General features: G+C 37.5%; 3 protein-coding genes across 3 annotated transcripts; 2 read left to right on the top strand and 1 right to left on the bottom strand.

Moving 5' to 3' along the window:
* Nucleotides 1–3,184: 3,184 nt before the first annotated feature.
* Nucleotides 3,185–6,574, top strand: LOC135169010 (uncharacterized). Its single transcript, XM_064133676.1, has 2 exons — nt 3,185–3,465; nt 3,646–6,574. Exon 2 carries the CDS (start codon nt 3,914–3,916, stop codon nt 4,532–4,534), a length of 621 nt encoding a protein of 206 aa, XP_063989746.1. The 5' UTR covers nt 3,185–3,465; nt 3,646–3,913; the 3' UTR covers nt 4,535–6,574.
* An 818-nt stretch (nt 6,575–7,392) lies between these two features.
* On the top strand, nt 7,393–8,229 carry LOC135169320 (uncharacterized). Its single transcript, XM_064134212.1, has 2 exons — nt 7,393–8,067; nt 8,151–8,229. Exons 1-2 carry the CDS (start codon nt 7,408–7,410, stop codon nt 8,193–8,195), a joined length of 705 nt encoding a protein of 234 aa, XP_063990282.1. The 5' UTR covers nt 7,393–7,407; the 3' UTR covers nt 8,196–8,229.
* A 1,312-nt stretch (nt 8,230–9,541) lies between these two features.
* LOC135169152 (uncharacterized) lies at nt 9,542–10,001 on the bottom strand. Its single transcript, XM_064133888.1, has 2 exons — nt 9,777–10,001; nt 9,542–9,690 (listed from the first exon to the last, which is right to left on the bottom strand). Exons 1-2 carry the CDS (start codon nt 9,976–9,978, stop codon nt 9,542–9,544), a joined length of 351 nt encoding a protein of 116 aa, XP_063989958.1. The 5' UTR covers nt 9,979–10,001.
* Between the last annotated feature and the right edge of the window lie 10,185 nt (nt 10,002–20,186).

Below are 20,186 nucleotides of genomic sequence, written 5' to 3'. Positions count from 1 at the left end.
GTGTCGATGGCGTACGTTTTAAGGTAGGATCGTCGTTTTAAGGCTTCCAGATCGTCGTGTTTGCGGGCTTCGATAAAAAACTTGACAAATCCATCATAATCAAACGGATGCAAACCTGGAGAGACAATCATATGGGCCTTTAAACGAGGAGATTGTTGACGAATGTAATCCTCAGTCAGTGCATTCCTCCTTATGTTTGTTTTGGGGGTAATAAAACCGTCACTGCTGGTACGATATTTGGATTCTAATACTGGATTGTCTAAATTAGTGTTCTCCAGCCGAGGTCGCTTGACCATCGGATTAACCACTGTACCTGGATTATCGGGGATCTTTGTTATGGATGTGGTATTGATTCGATGGTGATACTTGTCCCCCGAGCAATTGTCTCTCGTCACAGGAATTTTCGACTTCATTATCTTCCTTTCCTTTTTCATTAGATATTTCACTTATTTCCAGGTTGTTCTCGATTTCTTGTGTGAGAGGTACATCTATTTCCATGATGGTCTGAGACTGCGAGATTGCCTGGGGGCAGTTTTTAGCTATATGCCCCATGTTTTTGCATTTATAGCATGCAGGATTATCGATGAAGGCTGGTGTGTTGTACGTGTTTCCCTTGAACTGAAGGCACCCGATCTCCGAAAGCGTTCCCGCGTCTTCTGTTCTAATGTATACCTGTCGGCGAAAATCTTTAATGTGGCTATACCCTGGCTCACTGATACCCATTTTCATCCTGGTGATGCTGGAGGTTGTAGTGATCTTTAACGTCTTGAATTCTTCCTCAATCACCGATTGAGGAATAATAGGACTAACTCTAGTTAGAATTACTTTACTGCTCTGTGTGATGAGTGACTTTATCTTGAGTTTATGTTCTCCCACATACAGCTCGGTTTCAGGAGAAGTTAGTTCTTGGACGAATTTTTTGTTCTTGAGAAATACGAAAATACGGTTTCCAGGCATTCGGTGAGCAGAGTTCATGTTGCTAGGGCCTATTTTCCTTCCAACAGAGATTACATAATCTGCAATCCTAATTCCTTGTATTGACTCGATAACGATGGCTTGGTCATTTTCTAAGGGCACCTCTTGAGAGAGAGATTGAGCGTACGTAGTTGGGGAGCGTACGTAGGTCGTTTCTGCTATTCATTTCGCAAAAACTAAAATGCAATCTAACTACACTCTAACTTTAAATTTACACAGGATTATCCGTATAATTTAGCTAATACGTAGTGTCCCGCACCGGGCAAAAGTAAATTGTGACACTCTATTCTGACAATTTTTAATTATTGAAACGGAGCGTAACCAAAATACGTCCTGTCCCGACGAGTGTCGGGACGAGAATCTTTGTTCCGATATCGCCTCTTCTTTATAGTAAATGTTCGTTACACTTCAAAGAAGAAAATCAAGCATTACTTTTTGAAAATGTGAAAAGTCTCAGAGTTGTTCAATTTTGCAGTTTATCGCTTTGACTCGCCTGTACGCTACTGCTAAGCAACCTGTTTTTTAACTCCTTTAACATTGCAACCATAATAATGTAAGGTATTAATGAATGGCCTTTGTATGGAATTCTTTAAAATTTTTGGAAGATTTTCCAGGGCACAGGGTGCTTTCGTGTTTTGGGTTGCACTGACATGCTTCATTGATACATTTGGTGATTTCCGAATGGAGTTACCTTCAGATTATTTTAAACTTGGCAGGAACATATTTAAGCAATCAAAAGTAATTTCATAATAAATAAATACCATTTTTTTGCATCATTTTTTATTTATTGCATGCATAGTATCGATATATAATGTTTGGAAATTCTCATTACAATGACGCATGCACTCTACAATGCATTCGTCCGAGTCGTCCTTTTAGTCCCATATTTTTAATATAAAAATTCACCTGAAAATAAATTTCGAAATCCAATTTCTCGAAGAAAAAATTGTGCTCACCTGAGAAATTCCTATTGTTAATGATTAATTAAAAAATGCCCGTTTTATTAAGTCCTGGAAAATATTTATTCTCGTCATATTTATTCGTTGCATCGCGTGAATTTTACCGGTCATTTCCCTTCGTATTATAATGAACTAATCACCGGCAACTGCTATCCCCTCCATAACGTCGTTAGACAATGACGCTGTGAGGCTCGGAGCACCGAGCTCGTTCCAAGTCGTGCACATCACCTATACGCAGCGAACAGCGATCGCCATCCGAGGTTCGCTCGAGCGTGATTCGCAATATTCCGAGCTGATCCGATCAACTTCGATCGCGCACGGCGGCGCTTAGGCTGCATCGATGTAGGCACTGTCTGCTCGATACCGAGAGCTCTACCTACGTTACCGACTGCTTGATTAATGGGCTCGCGGGCACATAATCGGATGAAACATGGTAATGTCGTACTTCCGATGATGATGGTTACAACACGATTTTTGGTAGATCTCATGTGTTTATTGACACTGCATTTTTCGACCTCGGAAAATTATAATTAAATTGAGACCCTATAGGGTTCGTAGATCGGTATTTGATTAGGTGGTAAACAGACTAAGTTCAATAAATTCAGACGTATACGTGTCAAAAAGAATGGTATAATTGTTTTTAAATTTTACATAACAAAGTATATGCATATGAAATTTACTCGATTACAATGGAATTGCAATTTCATCTCTAACGTCCTTTGGTCTCTTCTTTGAAGATTGATGATTGTTGACTGCCGTGCTTAATGCGTCGTTCAGTTCTCCCTCTTTCAATTCCGGCAAACGTTTGATTGTGGTCTCTGCTCTTAGTTGTTCTAGACATGAAAGAATAAATTTATGAACTAAAGCCATGGTACATTGAACAAAACATTTTCGAAAATGCGCATTTTCCAATAAGATAAAAATTACCTTTAATAGATTTCCATAATTCCCATCCGACAATGAGTCCTTAGCTCCGCTCCTCTTAAGAGGAGTATATTTTTGCAAAATATCTTTGTGAATGAGAGCTCTCAGGATTTTGCCAATACTAATTTACAGCTTTGCTTTTAAATCAATTATATTGCAAATCTCGTCCTCAATGATAATTATTGTAGTCATGCTTGTCATGCTTAATATCACAACGTTCAACGCTAAAAATTTTATATTTTGGCGCCATCCGCCATTTTATCTGTATATTTCATCCTCCACCACCTTCATATTGTTTTGTTGTGGCGACGTATCGCCACGTTCATTGTTTACTCTTCACATCGGTGCATTAAACTAAACATAAAAAACAACGTTTTATGCTACTGGAATATGCCAGAGCATAAAAAGAAAAGGTCGAGGTCCAGGTCACGGTCATCAGATCGTCGACATAAAAGACGCAAAGTCGACCAAATGCAGCTACAACTGAATAACCTCACAAAGGCGGTTGAGGGCTTGGTCCGAGCCCAAAACCCCCAACCTCAAGCTTTGCCACCAAATAATGGGGCTCAGCTACCCAATATTGAGGTTTTAAATACTAAGATTGCTGGTAAGTAAACTCCATACGAGTTTTTCCTCAGTAAAAGGTATTGCCCATTTAGTCCATACGAAATTTGGGAGTCAGTGTCCATACGAGACTGACATGCACTACAAGTGCTCCAATACCTTCCCATAGTGGTTCTTTTTCTCTGCTCGCCTCTCCATGTCGTTTTTTGTCTAAAAATTACAGACAACAAAGAGGATAAAGAGAATATCCCGGAAGTAACTGCGAACACCAACTCTGAAACGAACATGAGAGATGACCTCAAGGGTCCAGAGACAGATTTTTCCCTAGACGCAACGGACAAGGATAACAACGGATAAGACATAACATCCTTAAAGTTTTGGGAGTAGACTTGAATGAGTCAAAATTCAAAAAAGTAAAATTTCACGCCGAATTGAAAAATATCTGGTCCAAATGGGTGAAGCAGGGGCTCTCGGAGAAAAACAAGACTGAAATGCTGGAGTCATACAACCGAAAAGGGGATCTGTTCACAGAGGCTCCCAAGGTGAATTTGGAGATACTCCCTCTTCTTTCTGATGTGGCAAAAAAGCGTGACCAACATTTTTCAGAGACACAAAATTGTATCGGTTCAACGTTGATTGCACTAGGCGGCGCAATTTCCATGCTCATCCACCCTCCAGATGATGGACTAGATGAAGACATCTTTCTCGATTACTTGAGCCAGGCGGGACAGCTATTAACAGACGTATTCTTTCAGCAGTCTGTAGCTCGGAAGTCATTCATCACCCCTCAACTCAATAAATCAATAAAACCGGCGGTTGAGGCGATGATTTCTGACGAATGGCGCTATGGGAATGATTTAAAAGATGAAGTGAAGGATGTCAAAGAAATCGCCAAAGCTTGCGAACATATTAAGGAGAAACCCCAGCCTAAAACTATCATGAGATCACAGGTCCAGGGAAACTCGAGGTACCCGTCTACGAACTCTCGTCAGACGGGGTACCATCAGAAATCTCGGAAGTTCCTATTCAAGAAGAGGTCGAATCAAGGTGCATCCTCCAGCTCAGCCAAGATGAGCCCTCGGACGACAACCCAATCTTCATCAAAGAAGTAACGCAGGTACGGAAACCAGCTGGACGCCTGAGTTTCTTTATAGACAACTGGCGAAAAATCACCTCGGATAAATATATTTTGAGTTATCTGGATGGATATCGAATTCCATTTATTCATAAACCCTATCAGTTGAATTCTCCAAAGGCACATGTCTTTTCTAATGAAGAAATGGAGCAGTTTCGAATAGAAATTGATAAATTATTATCAAAAGGGGCCATTGAAGAATGTACTCCGTGTGAGGATCAATTCATCTCTTCTTACTTTCTTGTCCCACATCCTGACGGATCGTATCGTTTTATTTTCAATTTAAAAAACTTGAACAAATTCATTGTTGCTCCGCATTTTAAACTTGAAGATATCAGGGCCGCTATGAAGCTCTTATCAATCAACGATTTTATGGGAACGGTGGATCTTCAAGAGGCTTACTTCGTAGTACCCATGTATAAACACCACACAAAATTTCTCAGGTTTGAATTTTAAGGAACACATTTGAGTTCACGTACCTCCCATTCGGTCTTTGCACTAGTCCCTACATTTTCACCAAAATAATGAAACCTGTAGTCAATGTATTGAGATCGAAAGGTTTTTTATTAGTTATGAACAGTGCAAAAGACACATGCGAACTGCAAATATCTAAAGCATCGAAATTTCTGGAAGATTTAGGTTTCTTGATAAATTGGGAAAAAAGTTCTGTGATTGGAAAACAAAAATGCAAATACTTAGGTTTCGTGATTGACTCAGTAGATTATTCACTAAATTTAATTGACAAAAAGATGGAACAAATATCTCTTTTAGCTTCTTCTTTCCAAGTAGGAAAAAGTTACAAAATTGGTGATTTTGCCAAATTTTTAGGAGTGATAACCCCACCTTGCCCCGATGTAGGTTATGGTTTCATCCACTGCAAGATCCTAGAGCGACAGAAATCTCTAGCCCTGAAATTTAATGGTGGGGATTATGATGCAAGTTTATGCATAAGGGATTGTATGCTTAACGATGTTAATTGGTGGGAACAGAACGCCCACATTGGCCGCAATCCAATTAGAAAAAATCATTTCAGCATAGAAATTTTCTCAGATGCTTCATTGTCAGGTTAGGGGTGTTATTGCAATAATGTATCTGCTCACGGTTTTTGGGATGAGGAAGAAAAGAATAAGCATATAAATTACCTGGAATTGCTGGCCGCCTTTTACGCATTAAAATGTTTTGCATTCGATTTGTCTAAGTGTGAAATTTTGCTCCGACTGGACAATACAACCGCAATTTCGTATATAAATAGAGCGGGCGGTATACAATTCCCACATTCAAGTAATTTAGCTAGAAGTATTTGGGAGTGGTGCGAATTAACAAATCTGTGGATAAAGGCCTCATACATTATGTGCCAGCAATCGAGAAAATGATTGTGACACTTTCGAGTTAATAAATTAGTTTCACTCGAAAGAATTAATGACTAAACTTTTATTTTTCTGAATTCCTTTTGTTTGAGGTTTTTGGTATTTATTTGTTTATTTTTGATTTTATCTTACTGACAGTTGTCACGGGGGTTTGAACAAAGAATAAAAATGCACTTATGGTTTGATTTCACCTTTCATTTAATCACAAGTTTAAATTTTTCACATTTGCACTGTTATTATGGGTTTATAAAGAGAACTAGGTTTTTCTACTGGGACCAACTCTGATCATCGAAGCTAATCTCAAAATGAAGTCTTGGGAAGAACTTGGACACTCGCGATGTGGTTCGATTGTTTGCCTACTTGGTACTGTTTTCTTTTGCCCTACACTCCCTCCTCAATTACTTCCCGAGAGGGGTAACTAGTTTCCTAAATTTTAAGAAGGGATGAAAATTGTAGTTCTGATTGGTGGGAGGTTTCTGTAGGAGGGTCTGCATGCAAGGAGAAGAATTTTTGCTCTTCGACCTTTGGGTTTTTAATAAGGGGAATTCCCAGGTCCCGTTGCGGTCCCGAGGCTTGTGAGGAGATTGCTGACCGGTTGCAAAGGATCAAGCTGTAAAATAAGCGGAACGAGGGAAATTGTGGTAGAAACCCTTTTTTTTGATAGAGAACGATTTATCGTGATTTATAGAAGTACCTGAAGGATTTTTGAAGATGAATTTTACCCTGTTTATGACATAATTGGTGGGACTGGTTCTGAGATGATTTTAAAGGTTTTGAGTGTTCAGCAGATGTTTTTCTTGGGGAATTCCCTCGAGGTGGTGATTTAAAAATAACGTTTCAACCAACAATTTCCCATATTTTCATCGCGAAGTGTCCATTTTTCTCATTCAACGTTGACATCAATAAATATAATTATTTTGTTGTGGTAATATTATTAATGAACGATTGGTATGCAACACATTAGTTCAGCGAGTAATGGTGATGCTGATAAAGCTTCAAGCATTGTAAAGGTCGAAACTGAATGGGAAATTTCTCAATCTTATTTTGAGATAATTGAAAAACGTTTTGGTTGTTTTTCAGTAGATTTATTAGCTTCCAGAATTAATAAAAAATGTAAAAAATTTTTCTCTCGTTTTCCGGATCATGAAGCCCATTCAGTTGACGCCTTCACTGTCGACTGGAACAGTGAGTTCTTTTATGCATTCCCTCCATTGTCAATGATTCTCCGCACATTGAGAAAAATTCTAAATGACAAAGCCACAGGTGTACTAGTAATACCATTATGGCCAACGCAGCCATGGTATCCTCTTTTCCAATCTCTTCTCACTGAATTATCTATAACTTTCTCACCTGATAACTGCTTATTAAAATCTCCTTATAGGAACGAGATACGCCCATTGGCATCCCGCCTTCCCTTGGTGGCAGGGAAATTGTCCGGTCAGCGTTCTTAAGAAAAGGAGTACTGGAAGACTCCCTAGATGTTATGGTCAACTCCGTCACTAACTCAACTCTCAAGCAATATAATTGCAGTCTCAAGCACTGGTGGGACTATGTATACAAAAATAATCTGGACATTCATGACACAAATTCTTTAAAAATTATTGCATTTTTGACATTTAAACTCCGCATGAGAGCTAGTTATAGTACTCTGAACACGGCGCGATCGGCAATTTATCTGATTTCGATTTCTGATAGTAATAGGGATGGTTTAATTTCACGTTTTATGAAAGGTGTCTTCAAACAAAAACCGACCCCGCCAAGATACACTACAACTTGGGATGTCACACCGGTCCTGGAGTATTTGAATAAATTATATCCTCTGAAGGACCTAAAACTGAAAGATGCCGCTGAAAAGGTGATAACATTGCTTGCTCTAACAACAGCGCAGAGATTTCAAACCCTAAGTGTCATAAATATTGACAATATTTCAATTTCTGATACTAGCATAAGTATTAAAATTACAGACCCTCTCAAAACGTCATGTCCAAGATCTTTTCAGCCTGACTTGATCCTACCTTTCTTCAGGGAGAAACCGGGACTGTGTGTGGCATCTGCTATTTTAGATTATATCAATATTACAAAAGAATTACGAGATCCAGAAATGAAAAAGTTATTTATGACAACTAAAAAGCCATTCACAGAAGTATGTGCACAAACTTTAGGTCATTGGGTCAAATCTCTTTTAGGCAAAGCAGGGGTTGACACTAAAGCATTCTCTGCTTATAGCACCAAACACGCTGCAGTGTCTGCTGCTCATCAAAGAGGCGTTGACATAACTGTCATTAGGCGTACGGCTGGATGGTCCACCGGGTCGGAGATGTTTTCCAAGTTTTATAATAGACCCATCCAGCCCCGCAATGACCAATTTGCTTGTGCAATTTTGGGTAAAAAATTTTTAGGTTTGAAAAATAAATAATGTCATTCTCTAAAAATGTATTATCTCGAATTATCACAGCCTTTAAAACCCTACAATAATTATCATTGAGAACGAAACTTGCAATGTAATTGAAATCCGGAGGCGGGCTCGTTTGATCTTTCAATTTCACGGCTTATGCCATTACACTATAAAAAAAATTATGATGCACAAAGACGATTATTTGCTTTAGTAAACAGATGTAAAAAAATGATAAAAATAGTTGCAGCTTTCATATTAGATTTACGATACATGTCCGGAAATCTAGACCCTCGTCAACTTGTTCTCAAATTTTTGAAATCCGACTAACGTCGTGCAGTGATGGTCCTCAAGATCTACTGGCGTATTACCTGCTGTAGCAAGTATACTTTGTGGTTCTCGATACAACCTCTCTTTAATGATGTCGACAGTTTGTAGCAGTTTAAGCACTTGTGACTGTATTTGTCCAATAACCAACTTTATATCTCTAAATTCTTTCCTCACATAATTGTAAAGAATATCTTCACTGCCCAATTTTTGGATCGCTGGTGTAGTGCTCACCATGGAAGAGCTTCGAAAATTTTTTTGAATTTTCTCAGTAGGCTCTAGTATGTTTTTCCATGTTTAATGAACGTTGTCCACTTATTCCTCGACTAAAATGACCTTTCCGACTTGGAGAGTGAGACTCCGATTCACTATCTACGACTTGAGGAGGATTTGCATGTTTAGACACCACTTTCAGGGACGAAGAATCTCTGATGCCTAGAATGTCTTTGGTCGAGTCTGCGAGTAGAGAAAATTGATAAATAAAATGTCTTCGCGGCGAAAAAAATGTTTTGACGAGTACATCTTTACTTGCAACAAGAAATTTATGAGTCAAAAATTAGTAGGAGGAAAATATCGGATATAGGGGAAAAACAATTCGCTGTGACAATTTGGAATGATGTGAATGACGATGATAAGGAATTTATGAAAGGAAGTTCCTTTCTTTAGCTAAATCTAGATTAATTGATTCAATTAAGTCCCTTGCAGTTTCAACAACTTATTTCCCTGTTTTAAATAAATTGGTCTTCTCTTTTCAGGCAAGCTTAAAATTGTTTTCACAAGCAGTTGCTTTTCGTAGCGTGAGACGTTTTCTTCTTTCACGTTTTTGCGTTTGTAATTTTTAATACAACTACTGGCATAGTTGTCACAAGATTTTTTCTTCTTGTACAGCTTTTTTGGTTCATATGTGATTTTTATATTTTTTCATATCCATTGCATTTTTGTGCGATCGGTTTTTGTGACCAAAAGGCGAGAGAGATCTGGAGCGACGGGAATTGCACATAATTCGTCTTGGAGCTCGACGTTTTCGTTTCTCAATTTCTGGTGAACCTTCAAACAAAACAATGTCATTAAACTAGCACTTCCTAATGTTGAACCATAATTAATTAAATTTTCATTCAATTCGAAGATCTTACTTCTCTCATCTTTTCTGTCACTCAGTGATCCAGTACTCTGGCAGGCCTCTTCAAATAAATCAGCAACTTCATCATTTGAAACGAGTATCTTTGTAGTCAATCTTTTCTTCAACGCTTCAATCTGAGTGTCTCTGTACACGTCATCTTCCGAGGTAAATCCATAGGGATGGTGTCTCAATTCCTTCAGACGCAGCTTCTTCATAGAAACCGTAAAAAATAATTCAAGAAATTAAGGGTTGGATTGAAGGGAGATACAATATAGATTCATGTCTGAAGTTATTCATAGTTGCTCCTCCTCTAATTGTCACAGGATATTTTTTTACGTTGTAGGAGCCGGGTCACGATGTTTCAATAATGCGATCGCGAGCTTTCGCTCATTGTGGGTACAACCAGAATAAAATTGGAAATAATATATTTTTTCTTTATTAACGAATGAAAGCCACTGGCCCAAGCAAATGTCAAAAACTCCATCCAGATCGTCCTCATTAAAGTGGGCAAAACAGAACGAATAGTTCTTTTCATAAAAATTCGCCATCTACCTTATCAATAATAAAATGATAAAAATAAGGAAAAATTGAAAACAAACTTGATTTAATAATTTCAATTCATGCGTGGAGGCAATGAAAACTCTTGAGGTCTCGGACAAATTAACTCGGTTTCTTTTACCAAATTATAATGATACGGTGGTATGTATTTTCGCTTTAGATTTATCATTAAAAAATACTGATTTCACAAAAAGATAACGACACAATATTTCATGAAAGGGTCTATTATTTACGGTACAGCCTGCAAAATACGACTTTACCTCCCACGACAGGCAAATATTCTTTATTATGATGGTTTCATTTAGGGAATGAACATAATTGGCAAATCAACTTACAGTTTTCTTTTTCGATGTGAGCATCAAGATCACTAAATTAGGCTTTTCCGTAATTGATTTACGCCAAAAATTCGCTAACAAACTGTCACAACAAGAAATGACCCTTAAACCGGCATCCACGATGCTTGAACCACGAACAATGATGGCTCACACTATGCTGCACGGAGGGGCGGGAAGGGGGGAGATCCAAGTATTTCAGCTATGCGTCATCTTTCTTCGTGCACATAGAAACATTCTCATTGTAAACGTCACCGGGGAACCCGGAAACCCTTAGGCCGTTTATGGCCTAAACAATCCAACACATGGACAACCCAAAGGACAAAGGGCCTTGTCCTTGGGTCAGACCTCTCACCCTGGACGAGCTGAGGGCAGGGGCGTGCTCGAACAATCTCTCGAGGAAAACACATGGGATTTTAACCCACTAGTCTTTTGACGAGTTCTTTTCTAAAAATTGTACATAAGCTAAATTGGAATAAAGATTGCGGCATTCAATTAGATATTGAAAGTTATTTATTTCTTATGCTCTGCTATTATTATTTAAAATCTATATTTGTTTGAGATGATGCCTGGAACATGAAGAGTGAGGTGCGTGAGAAGGTGTTGAGGTGTGAGAGAAGGTGATGAGAATGAGGGGGGCCGGCACAAATCACAGCACAAAATTCACGGGAGTTTTATGAGATTACCACAGTCAGTTTATTATAAAACAGAGTTGTTAAAATTAGACAATCATGTGAGCGGTCACTATATGAATTTGAGATACACTTGATGAGATTTATTCCAGATAATTAGTGAAGATAACGTGACGGAAATGTTCACTCGAGAGAATTCACACGAAGAGTGAGAGTAAGAGTAAGTGGGGTCACGGGCGACAATTGGCCTAATTGTTGCCACGTGACCAGTCCCTTTTGATTCAGTACGCATTTCGGGGGTTGATGTGTTCGGGACGTGGCGCGCCATATTGGGAAATATTCCAATTATCCCCCTGGTAACAGAGATTTGTTGTGATCCAGGGGGTCGAGCGGTCGAAGTACGGCCGCGGCGGAAGGGAGGGCCCGGAATTTCGTGGGATTTCCAACAATATTCTATTCGAAAAACATCACACATTTGTAATTAACTATTGGCTTATGGACGGGGATTTTCTAAATAGAATTACATTCAACTGCGGAACAATGTCATATAGGGCTAATCTGAAAAAGACAGGCTATAAATGAAGGTATATAATACATAAACACATACACACTGTACATACTATACATAATATATATCTATGCTACTATAAAAAATATCCATTATTCAAAAAATATGATCGAATTGGATTTATTAAATTAGGAATGAAGTAATGCCATGGCACAAATTTCTCCTTCTTTAGTACTTCTATCTAGGATGGTGATTTCATGAAGAATGCCATCCATACTGCAAATAATATCTCTTCTTCTTTTTCGCGATACACAGAATTCATTCGGGGAATTTGAATTGCACGGATACTTGATATTGATTTCGTGATCTGCAGAGATTGTCCTGTTACATCCGTCGAAATAATTTGTTTTAATTTTTTTCACGTAATTAAGAATAGAAATTCCATACACAGGGTTGATCTATTGGGAAGACCCAAAGGCCAGCCCCAATAATAAATTGTAGTGGAAATTTTCCAGACGGATTTTTCTTGGAAAAATCCATCGTAAAAGTAATAAACTTGGGTCTGTTATGCTGAAGGCATCTTGAGTGCATGCCCAGTTTATTCCCCTCATTTCTTTTACTTTAAAAATATAAACTTACTGCGTCAAATGGGACAAATGCATTAAGGGAACTTAAGCCCTTTCTGTTTATTATTTATTTTAGCGTGGGGTCTGTTTGCTGTCAAGGCCCAGACCCTTGTAAAACTGAATTCGAGTTTCCGTCCCATTACAAATTCTATGGAGGTTCTATGAGTTCTCTTCGTAACGAGAAGTCATAAATCTCTCTTGACAATTTTAAATGTTTAAAAAAATATTGTTGTAACTTAATAATTTTGATGTCGAATAATTGCAAATTTTTTTACAATCATGACAATATAAAAAACTCGTTGTTAGGACAATCCTAACTTATTTCGAATTGAAAAATAATTCGAAAGAAAATTTTATAGAACCTGAATTACTAATCTTATTACAAATCGAAGCGAAAAATTATCCAACATTTTTTCTTTAATCTTAAATAGTTTTAATTTTGAATTATTAAATTTAAATTGTTAATATTAAATTATCTAATTATTATGTATCTTAAAGAGAATTGTGGAGGGAGAAAATGGGACCTCCCGAAACAATTCTCATTTGCGGTCGAGGGAGGGAAAGTCCGCCCACACCCTCGACACCTCAATGTAGAGGGGTTGGAGTTAACCCTGAAACATTGAGACTATAGAGTAGGGAAGGGAAAATTCGGGCCATAGGTCATCAACCATTGATCCCCTAATTTCTCCTTCCATGCCTCTGAGGACACACCCTCAGGCAATGAACAAAACCATTTTGCGCGTCGTTTTGTTCCTCAGTGTGTGTTCCTCCGTCGTTCGTTTAACTAATTTTCAAGTGAGTGTTTTTATTCAGTCCTCCGAGACTTATTCTGTTTATGAAGTGAAAACTTCTTATGGCGCGTTGGACACTTTTGTGGGTGAGCATTTTCTCGTGAACTCACGACAGATGAGATTTTACAGTGATGCCAGATGCGGGACCCACACGTCTCCCACTGCCCCACTCCGCAGCAGTAGTTGCGCGAGGGAGTTGCGCATGAAACCCCCACGCGTGGGATTTTGCCCCCGTCTGGCATCACTGCTATTAGTATACTATCTAGGGTTTTTTACTTTATACGTATAATACACGTAAATTATGTAAAAAATGTATAAAATGTATTTTACGGTTTATTACATTCGACCGGATTTTAAATGCACGTATTTTACGTAAAATACGTTAAAAAAGTATAAAATGTAAAAAATATCTAAATGTTTGTGGAGGTCGAATGTCATGAGGGTGCTAAGTAAATGGCTAAGTTTCATGAGATTCACTAGGGAGTTATTACATGTTACTAGAGGCGAGTATTAAAAGGATCACAACAATATTACTTTACGATAGCACTTCTTACCCTTGTGACCTTCATGAAATTTGAATTCTCTTTGTTACCCTCATTAATTGCCGGATGGTTAACCAATTTTTCATGAAATTTGTGTTAAAAACGAAAGCATTGAAGCAAATGTGAAAAGCTTTGTTTCAGTTTCAATAATATCAATATTTCATACATAGATACATAATCTATCGATACATTTAAATGTCGATACTGAGCAATTGGGGGTTATGATGTCTCGCCGGGTTACTAGGTTCAGGGTTGGCGCTTGACAGTGTGCGGAACGGGGAAATGAAATACCTAGCATGTCGCGAAAAATATGAAATTGATTTTTCATCGAATATTTTAACTCTCATCAGTGCAAAAACATGTAAATTCCATGCGACACGGCGTGACGTATAATACGTATTTTACGTTGTTGTCCTAAGCGTATATTACGTTTTATACGTTTGAAAAAGGTGACGTAAAATACATGGTATAATACGTGTAAAATACTATGTATTTTACGTGACGTATTTTACATGTCCAACCCTGCGCATAGGTATATATGAGCTGTTTCTTTCTTCCGCTAGGCAAACAACTTCCTGTTTTAGCAACAGTTACATTAAAAGAATACAAGTTTGGCGCTAGCGTTTAAAAAGGCGCTGCATTTAAAGTTTGAAGTTGATAAATTTCTACAAAATTACAGAAAATCTCGAAATTTTGGGGAATTAGGAAAATTATCAGTATGCTCATTTCAGCTAAGAATGAAAAATTATGGGAAAGCCGGAAAAGTAGGAAAACCTGAAAAATCGAAAATATACTCGTTTTATTAGAGAATTTTACTAGGGACGTGATTCGATGGCCGGAAAATCGCTAAAAATTATGGGAACGCCGGAAAAGTAGGAAAACCCAAAAAATCAAAAATATACTCAATTTAGTAGAGAATTTCACTAGGTACGTGAATCGACGATCGGAAATTCGGATGGTCGGAAAAAATATATATGCTACGATTATAGCTTTAAAAAAATCTACATTTTTATTTTTGATTATAGATTTGTATTGAAAATGGATGCGGTTTTATATGAAGAATGTGATTTAACGATGTCCAATGATCGCAATCTTAGCACAAAAAAATACTAAACCACTAGTGATGCAGTATTCAAAAGAAATATAGATAGATTTAAATCAAAATTGTTCATTTCACACTTTAGTTGCCATAGACCTATTGTTTCAGTTTTAGAATTTAATGAAAATGCTGATAATGATGATGTAAGAGTTGTTGAAATTATGGATGAGAATTGATAAATTTTGTATTCACTATTTACTAATATTTACTCATTTAAATAAAACCACTTCCTTCGAATATAGTTTCTATATTATTATACTTCATGTCCATTCAAAAAGTGCCCACATTGCTTTGATAAACTTGATTTTTTTATGTACAATTTCTCATGTCGCGAGCGCATCTAAAAATGCTCACCCAAAAAAGTGCCCAACGCGCCAAAAGTTCAAGTTTTCACTTCTGCCTGCACTCCCGGAGTGCAACAAGTTTTTTTTCGTCATTATTTATCAAAATAATGTATTAGAATTAATTGAATAATACTAAAGGCAATAAATAAATATATATTTATTCATAATTCTTATGGTTGTTATTTTCTTTTGTGGATTACAGCCCGACGAACCACCTCCATCCGGACTACGCCCTCTCTCCTCAACCTACCCCCTGAACAGCGCGGGTATTCAAGGTCTTGCCTTGGATTCGTTAATCAAACCTATACGTTTTCGTTTCTGTATGTTTTGTTTTTGGGAATTAGTTTATTGAGACCCCGGTTTGTCGTTCCCCGGTAAAAAGGACGGCTGGCGCCCAACAAATGTTGCTTGCGAATCCAGGGGAAAGGGCAGTTAACGGATTTTTCCCAACCCCGAGGAAAAATTTCGTTACAATCCTAAAAAATGGAAGCGGGAAGAGTGATGCTCAGGGAATTCCACGTACTTCGGTAACTTGGGCTCATAACCGTGAATTCCCCTTGGTCCCTGCATTCCTAACGTCCCCGATCCTACTAAATTCCTATTCTCCCCTTCTATTTATTTCTCGGATTTTTACCCGCATGACCTGAGGAGTTGTTCCCCCTATTACCCTATTTTCCCTATTTCTTTACCGTAACCTAGAATCGAGCTTCTCTCGCTCTCTCCCTCTCTCTGCGTACTCACCCACTCTCGATAATTAATTTGTATCCGGGATATCTGGGGGAATTATCCTCAGGATTCCTTACAAGCTGTACAAAAATTTTCAAAATAATCTTGGCCTTTGAGTTAAGGAGAACCGCCAATTTCTCGCAATTTAAAATTCGACAGGCCACATGAAATAATCAAAAATGGTTGTTTAATTGTTCACTCACACATTTCTTTAAAAGTAGATGTCCAGCATATAACGCAAAAAAACGAAATTGCGTGGGCGTTCACTTCCCAACTTCTGTCAATGGCACAGTCGATCGTTGAAAATCGTGCGCTATTTGACTTTTCCTCATTATCAAATAGGAGGACAAGATATCTTTCTAAGTATAACTGAACCTGGGTGTCATTCCTCCTTTGAGCCAAATGTCAACTAAAAATTTTTTCATAACTCCTAGGCAACGGAGATGCATTGCATCGAGGACAAAATCTTTGACGATGTCAACTGGTGGCTGGATTGCAGTGATAGGTGCAAAGTCATCGTGGTGGAGACGATCTTGTTGATTCCGAAAGCTTTCATCGGTTCTTGCTGGAGCTTCTATTGTCAGATATACTGTTTGATGTTCCACCCTCATTCTATCAACAGCACACCGTTCACATGCACGTTTCGCACAATGATTTTTCACACATTTGATTACAGAGCGACCTGGCCTGTCACAAATCAATGCTTTAATGTCAACTTTGAGCTGGTGGTCGTCGATTACAATACCATTCATTTGCAAGATATTGATTTCTCTTACATATGGCGCTACAAAAGTATGAATATTGTTAGGCTGTCCGATACCAAAGTACAACGCGATGGGAAAAACGTTATATAAATCAGGGCTATAGAAGACTTTTCCCAATATAGGCCAGAATTGTTTATTACTAGATTTATATGGAGATGATCCATCAATATGAATCAGTAATGCGATGTCGTTGTTAGGATGAAGCTGCACGTTCACTATTCTTTTTAAATGTTCGCTGCTTCCAAAATACACGTACTCATTTTCATCATTATCATCAATTTTTATAGTAGTCTATTTTAATGAGCATGTTCGTAAAAACATTTTAGAACTTTTTGGCAAATTTGGTAACTTTTCCCGCAAAATTTTTAAAAGACTATCAACGTGGATGTGGAATAGTTGTGACTGCAGTGCCCATTGTCTAAGCTCTTCAATAATATCCATCTTGTTTTCTTCAATCACTAACTCGGTATCGGTTAGTTCTTCATCATGGTCATTAGCACAAGAGCTTTCTTCTTCTTCACTCAACGTCGTTGCATCAGAATCAGTATTATTACGGTTAACATCGCACGCATGGAAGTTGGGGTCATCCCAACCTATTCCTATTCCTATTCCTATTCCTATTCTATTGCTTATTCGATTCTTCTAATTCATAGAATTCCTCAGAAATATTTAAATTATAATTCCTATCGGCTAATTGTCCAGATAGTGAATAGGTATCAACTTCACTAACACTTTATATTTACTGATTCTTCTTCGTGTACTTCAGTATTGTGAGATTGATATCCATTGTTTTTTTCCTCTTCTTTCCGGCGTCGATATCTTTCCACTCGTAATCTCGTAAGTTCCCGAATGCGAACGCCGTTTTGGAGACCTTGGCTCATTTTCACAGATCAATTTATTGTAATTAAAATGACACAATATCAATGATGACTAAAGGCTGGACGTTGAGGATATTTTAAGGAGACAGTGTATACTAAAGTCAGCATAAGTTTTAACATCGGGTATAACCCGAAGTCTCCCCTCCCTTCCTCGCGCATGCGTAATTTCAGGATATTACCGCGTTACCCACATGTGCATTAGTTTCCTACGCGGGAACTAGTTACTTCCAGAAATAAAATATATTTAGAAAACAATTGAAAAATTGATGATTAGGGGATGAAATGGGTATCAATCGACGGGGAATGTAATTCCGCAACGAATACCTTTGGTTTCATCCCTTAATATTAATTAGGGGAGAAGTTATGAATTTGTAAGTGGCGAGTCGGCGATTGGAGAGTGAAATCTCCATGATTTTCACCCTTGTCGGCATGTTTCCCGCCGTGTTCCTTTTAAAATAATGAAGATTCAGGGTTGAAATGCTCTCCAGGAGATTGAGTGCTAACTGGATGCAGTAGTAAGCTACATATTTTTAATAATTGTTTAGTAAACTTGGTAGATCCGTTTAAAATAATATCGCTGTTTAGCGCCCTTCCATAATGTTTTCTCTTTTTTTTTCATTACTTTCATGTCCATTCAAGTGGTTCCCACAACGCAAAATTAGTCCCAACCGTTAATGTATTTTAAGTTAAAAAGATAAAATTTTTCCAAAAGTTGACGTTCGTTAGATAGTCCACGCGGACCTTAATTTATATTGTTTTTGTGGCGATGTCGAATGGATCTTTATGACGAATTAAATTGAATATTTGTTTATATATACATATATTATATTATATCCTTACATATTAATGAAACAAGGCAGAAATAACGAAATGCAATAATTATCTTAATTTTAATTTTATTGAAACTTTTATATTTTAATATAACCTCAAGTCTAAAAACGTATAATCATGCTATTTACTAATACAGTTCTCTCCATTGAAGAATAAAAATTTTACAGTTCAGAATGAAAAAATATTTATAATTTCCCGTGGGATTTTTTGAATTCAAAAAACGCGCACACAATATGAAAGTAGTCCCTTGGCGGAAGAGTAGCTTCATTGCGCATGTCCGGAAAATGGAGGGGAGACTTCGGGTTATACCCGATGTTAAAACTTATGCTGACTTTAGTATAGCCGACTGACTCCTTCCACAATTGTTCCATCAATCACATCTCGTCTTCGTCAGATATAACAATGATGGAAACATTGGAGTGGGGATAAGTCGAGTTTCTACTCTTATTGACTAGGCGCTAAAATTTGAGGTCAGAATGACCTCATCAGAATCTGATCAGCATTATTTCAAACAGACGGACCTCAGTGAACGATCAGACCAACGCCATCAGAACTTGATCAGAATGCTTGCAGGTGAACAATTCAATTTGATGCCAGATTTACCTGACCAGAATCTGATCCCAATAAATTGTTACGTCAAAAATAACAGGGAAACAATGACTCGAATCAATGACCTAACTCTTCCTCCTAATAACTTGTAAGTGCTTGAAGAGTCACTTCAAGTTAGTAGAGAGGGAACAAATGAATATATTTAAAACAAGAATTTAAATCCCAAAAAGAGGTTAAAGAAAGGAAATTTTTATGGAGGTTCTTGGTAAGAACCGTAGGAGAAATGTGGAAAATATAATAAAAACGCAAAACAAAATCTCGTTAATAAAATGACTCTAGAGAGTCTATATTTAAGAAAACAGAGATTTTCCACTTACAGATTTGGTTGAAATCCGTTACAGTTGTTCGGATTTAACGCTGGATGTTGAGGTATAGAACTGTCACTTGAAGACAGTGTACAAAAGAATTTTCACACACACACACAAGAATTTACCACACTGATAATTGTTTATTACTCAAGTACCGATTATTTCTTGAGGAGTTAAAGGATAAAATGTGGACTTGCCACGGAATACGAAACTGACCTCGATTAGGTACAACTATGCTTAATTGCTCTTACTTAACTGCGGAGGGAAAACACGGGGATGTGGTTTTATAATCTCGCTCTGAGGGTGTGTCCTTAGATATGAAGAAAATTACGGGCCCAATCGTTACCAACCTTGGAACCCGTTTTGTATTATTTCCTACTCTAATCTCGATGCTTCAGGGTTAACTCCAATCCCTCCACATCAGACATTGAAAATGTGGGCGGACTTTTCCTACCCCATAGTACCAATGAGAATTGTTTCGGGAGGTCCCATTTTCTCCTTCCACAATTGTAAATACTAAATAGAACATTGAAAAAGAAACTAAAATAAAGGAATTTTATCAAGAAGGTTGTTATCGCTTCCTGTTACAAGGTAAATTCTATCAAGAGTTTGGGAAAAAAAGAAACTGAATCTTCCCACTTATTTTAGGCGAAACTTATTATCAAGGAACCAAAAGAAAATATCGAGTGTGGATGGATGTATATATAACGTGATCCGCCAAAAAACAAAAACAAAACATGTTTTCGTAAAAAAATGCGCCAAGCATATATTTCGATGTTGTTCATTTGAAAAACAAAATTGAAAAAAAACTTGAAACAACAATTACTTAAAAAGTGAAGCCACAATTATGAAAATTTGAAAAAACTACATAAATA

This window comes from Diachasmimorpha longicaudata, chromosome 14 (assembly GCF_034640455.1).
Source record: "Diachasmimorpha longicaudata isolate KC_UGA_2023 chromosome 14, iyDiaLong2, whole genome shotgun sequence".
Lineage (NCBI taxonomy): Eukaryota > Metazoa > Arthropoda > Insecta > Hymenoptera > Braconidae > Diachasmimorpha > Diachasmimorpha longicaudata.
This window is presented reverse-complemented; position numbering and strand designations above follow the sequence as displayed.

Bases quoted from the DNA above. Each gene is read 5' to 3' on its own strand.
- LOC135169010 (XM_064133676.1), top strand. From the start codon at position 3,914: ATGCTGGAGTCATACAACCGAAAAGGGGATCTGTTCACAGAGGCTCCC.
- LOC135169320 (XM_064134212.1), top strand. From the start codon at position 7,408: ATGGTCAACTCCGTCACTAACTCAACTCTCAAGCAATATAATTGCAGT. The intron at 8,068-8,150 runs GTATGTGCACAA...CTCTGCTTATAG, and splicing joins CTAAAAAGCCATTCACAGAA to CACCAAACACGCTGCAGTGT.
- LOC135169152 (XM_064133888.1), bottom strand. From the start codon at position 9,978: ATGAAGAAGCTGCGTCTGAAGGAATTGAGACACCATCCCTATGGATTT. The intron at 9,691-9,776 runs GTAAGATCTTCG...TTTTGTTTGAAG, and splicing joins TGACAGAAAAGATGAGAGAA to GTTCACCAGAAATTGAGAAA.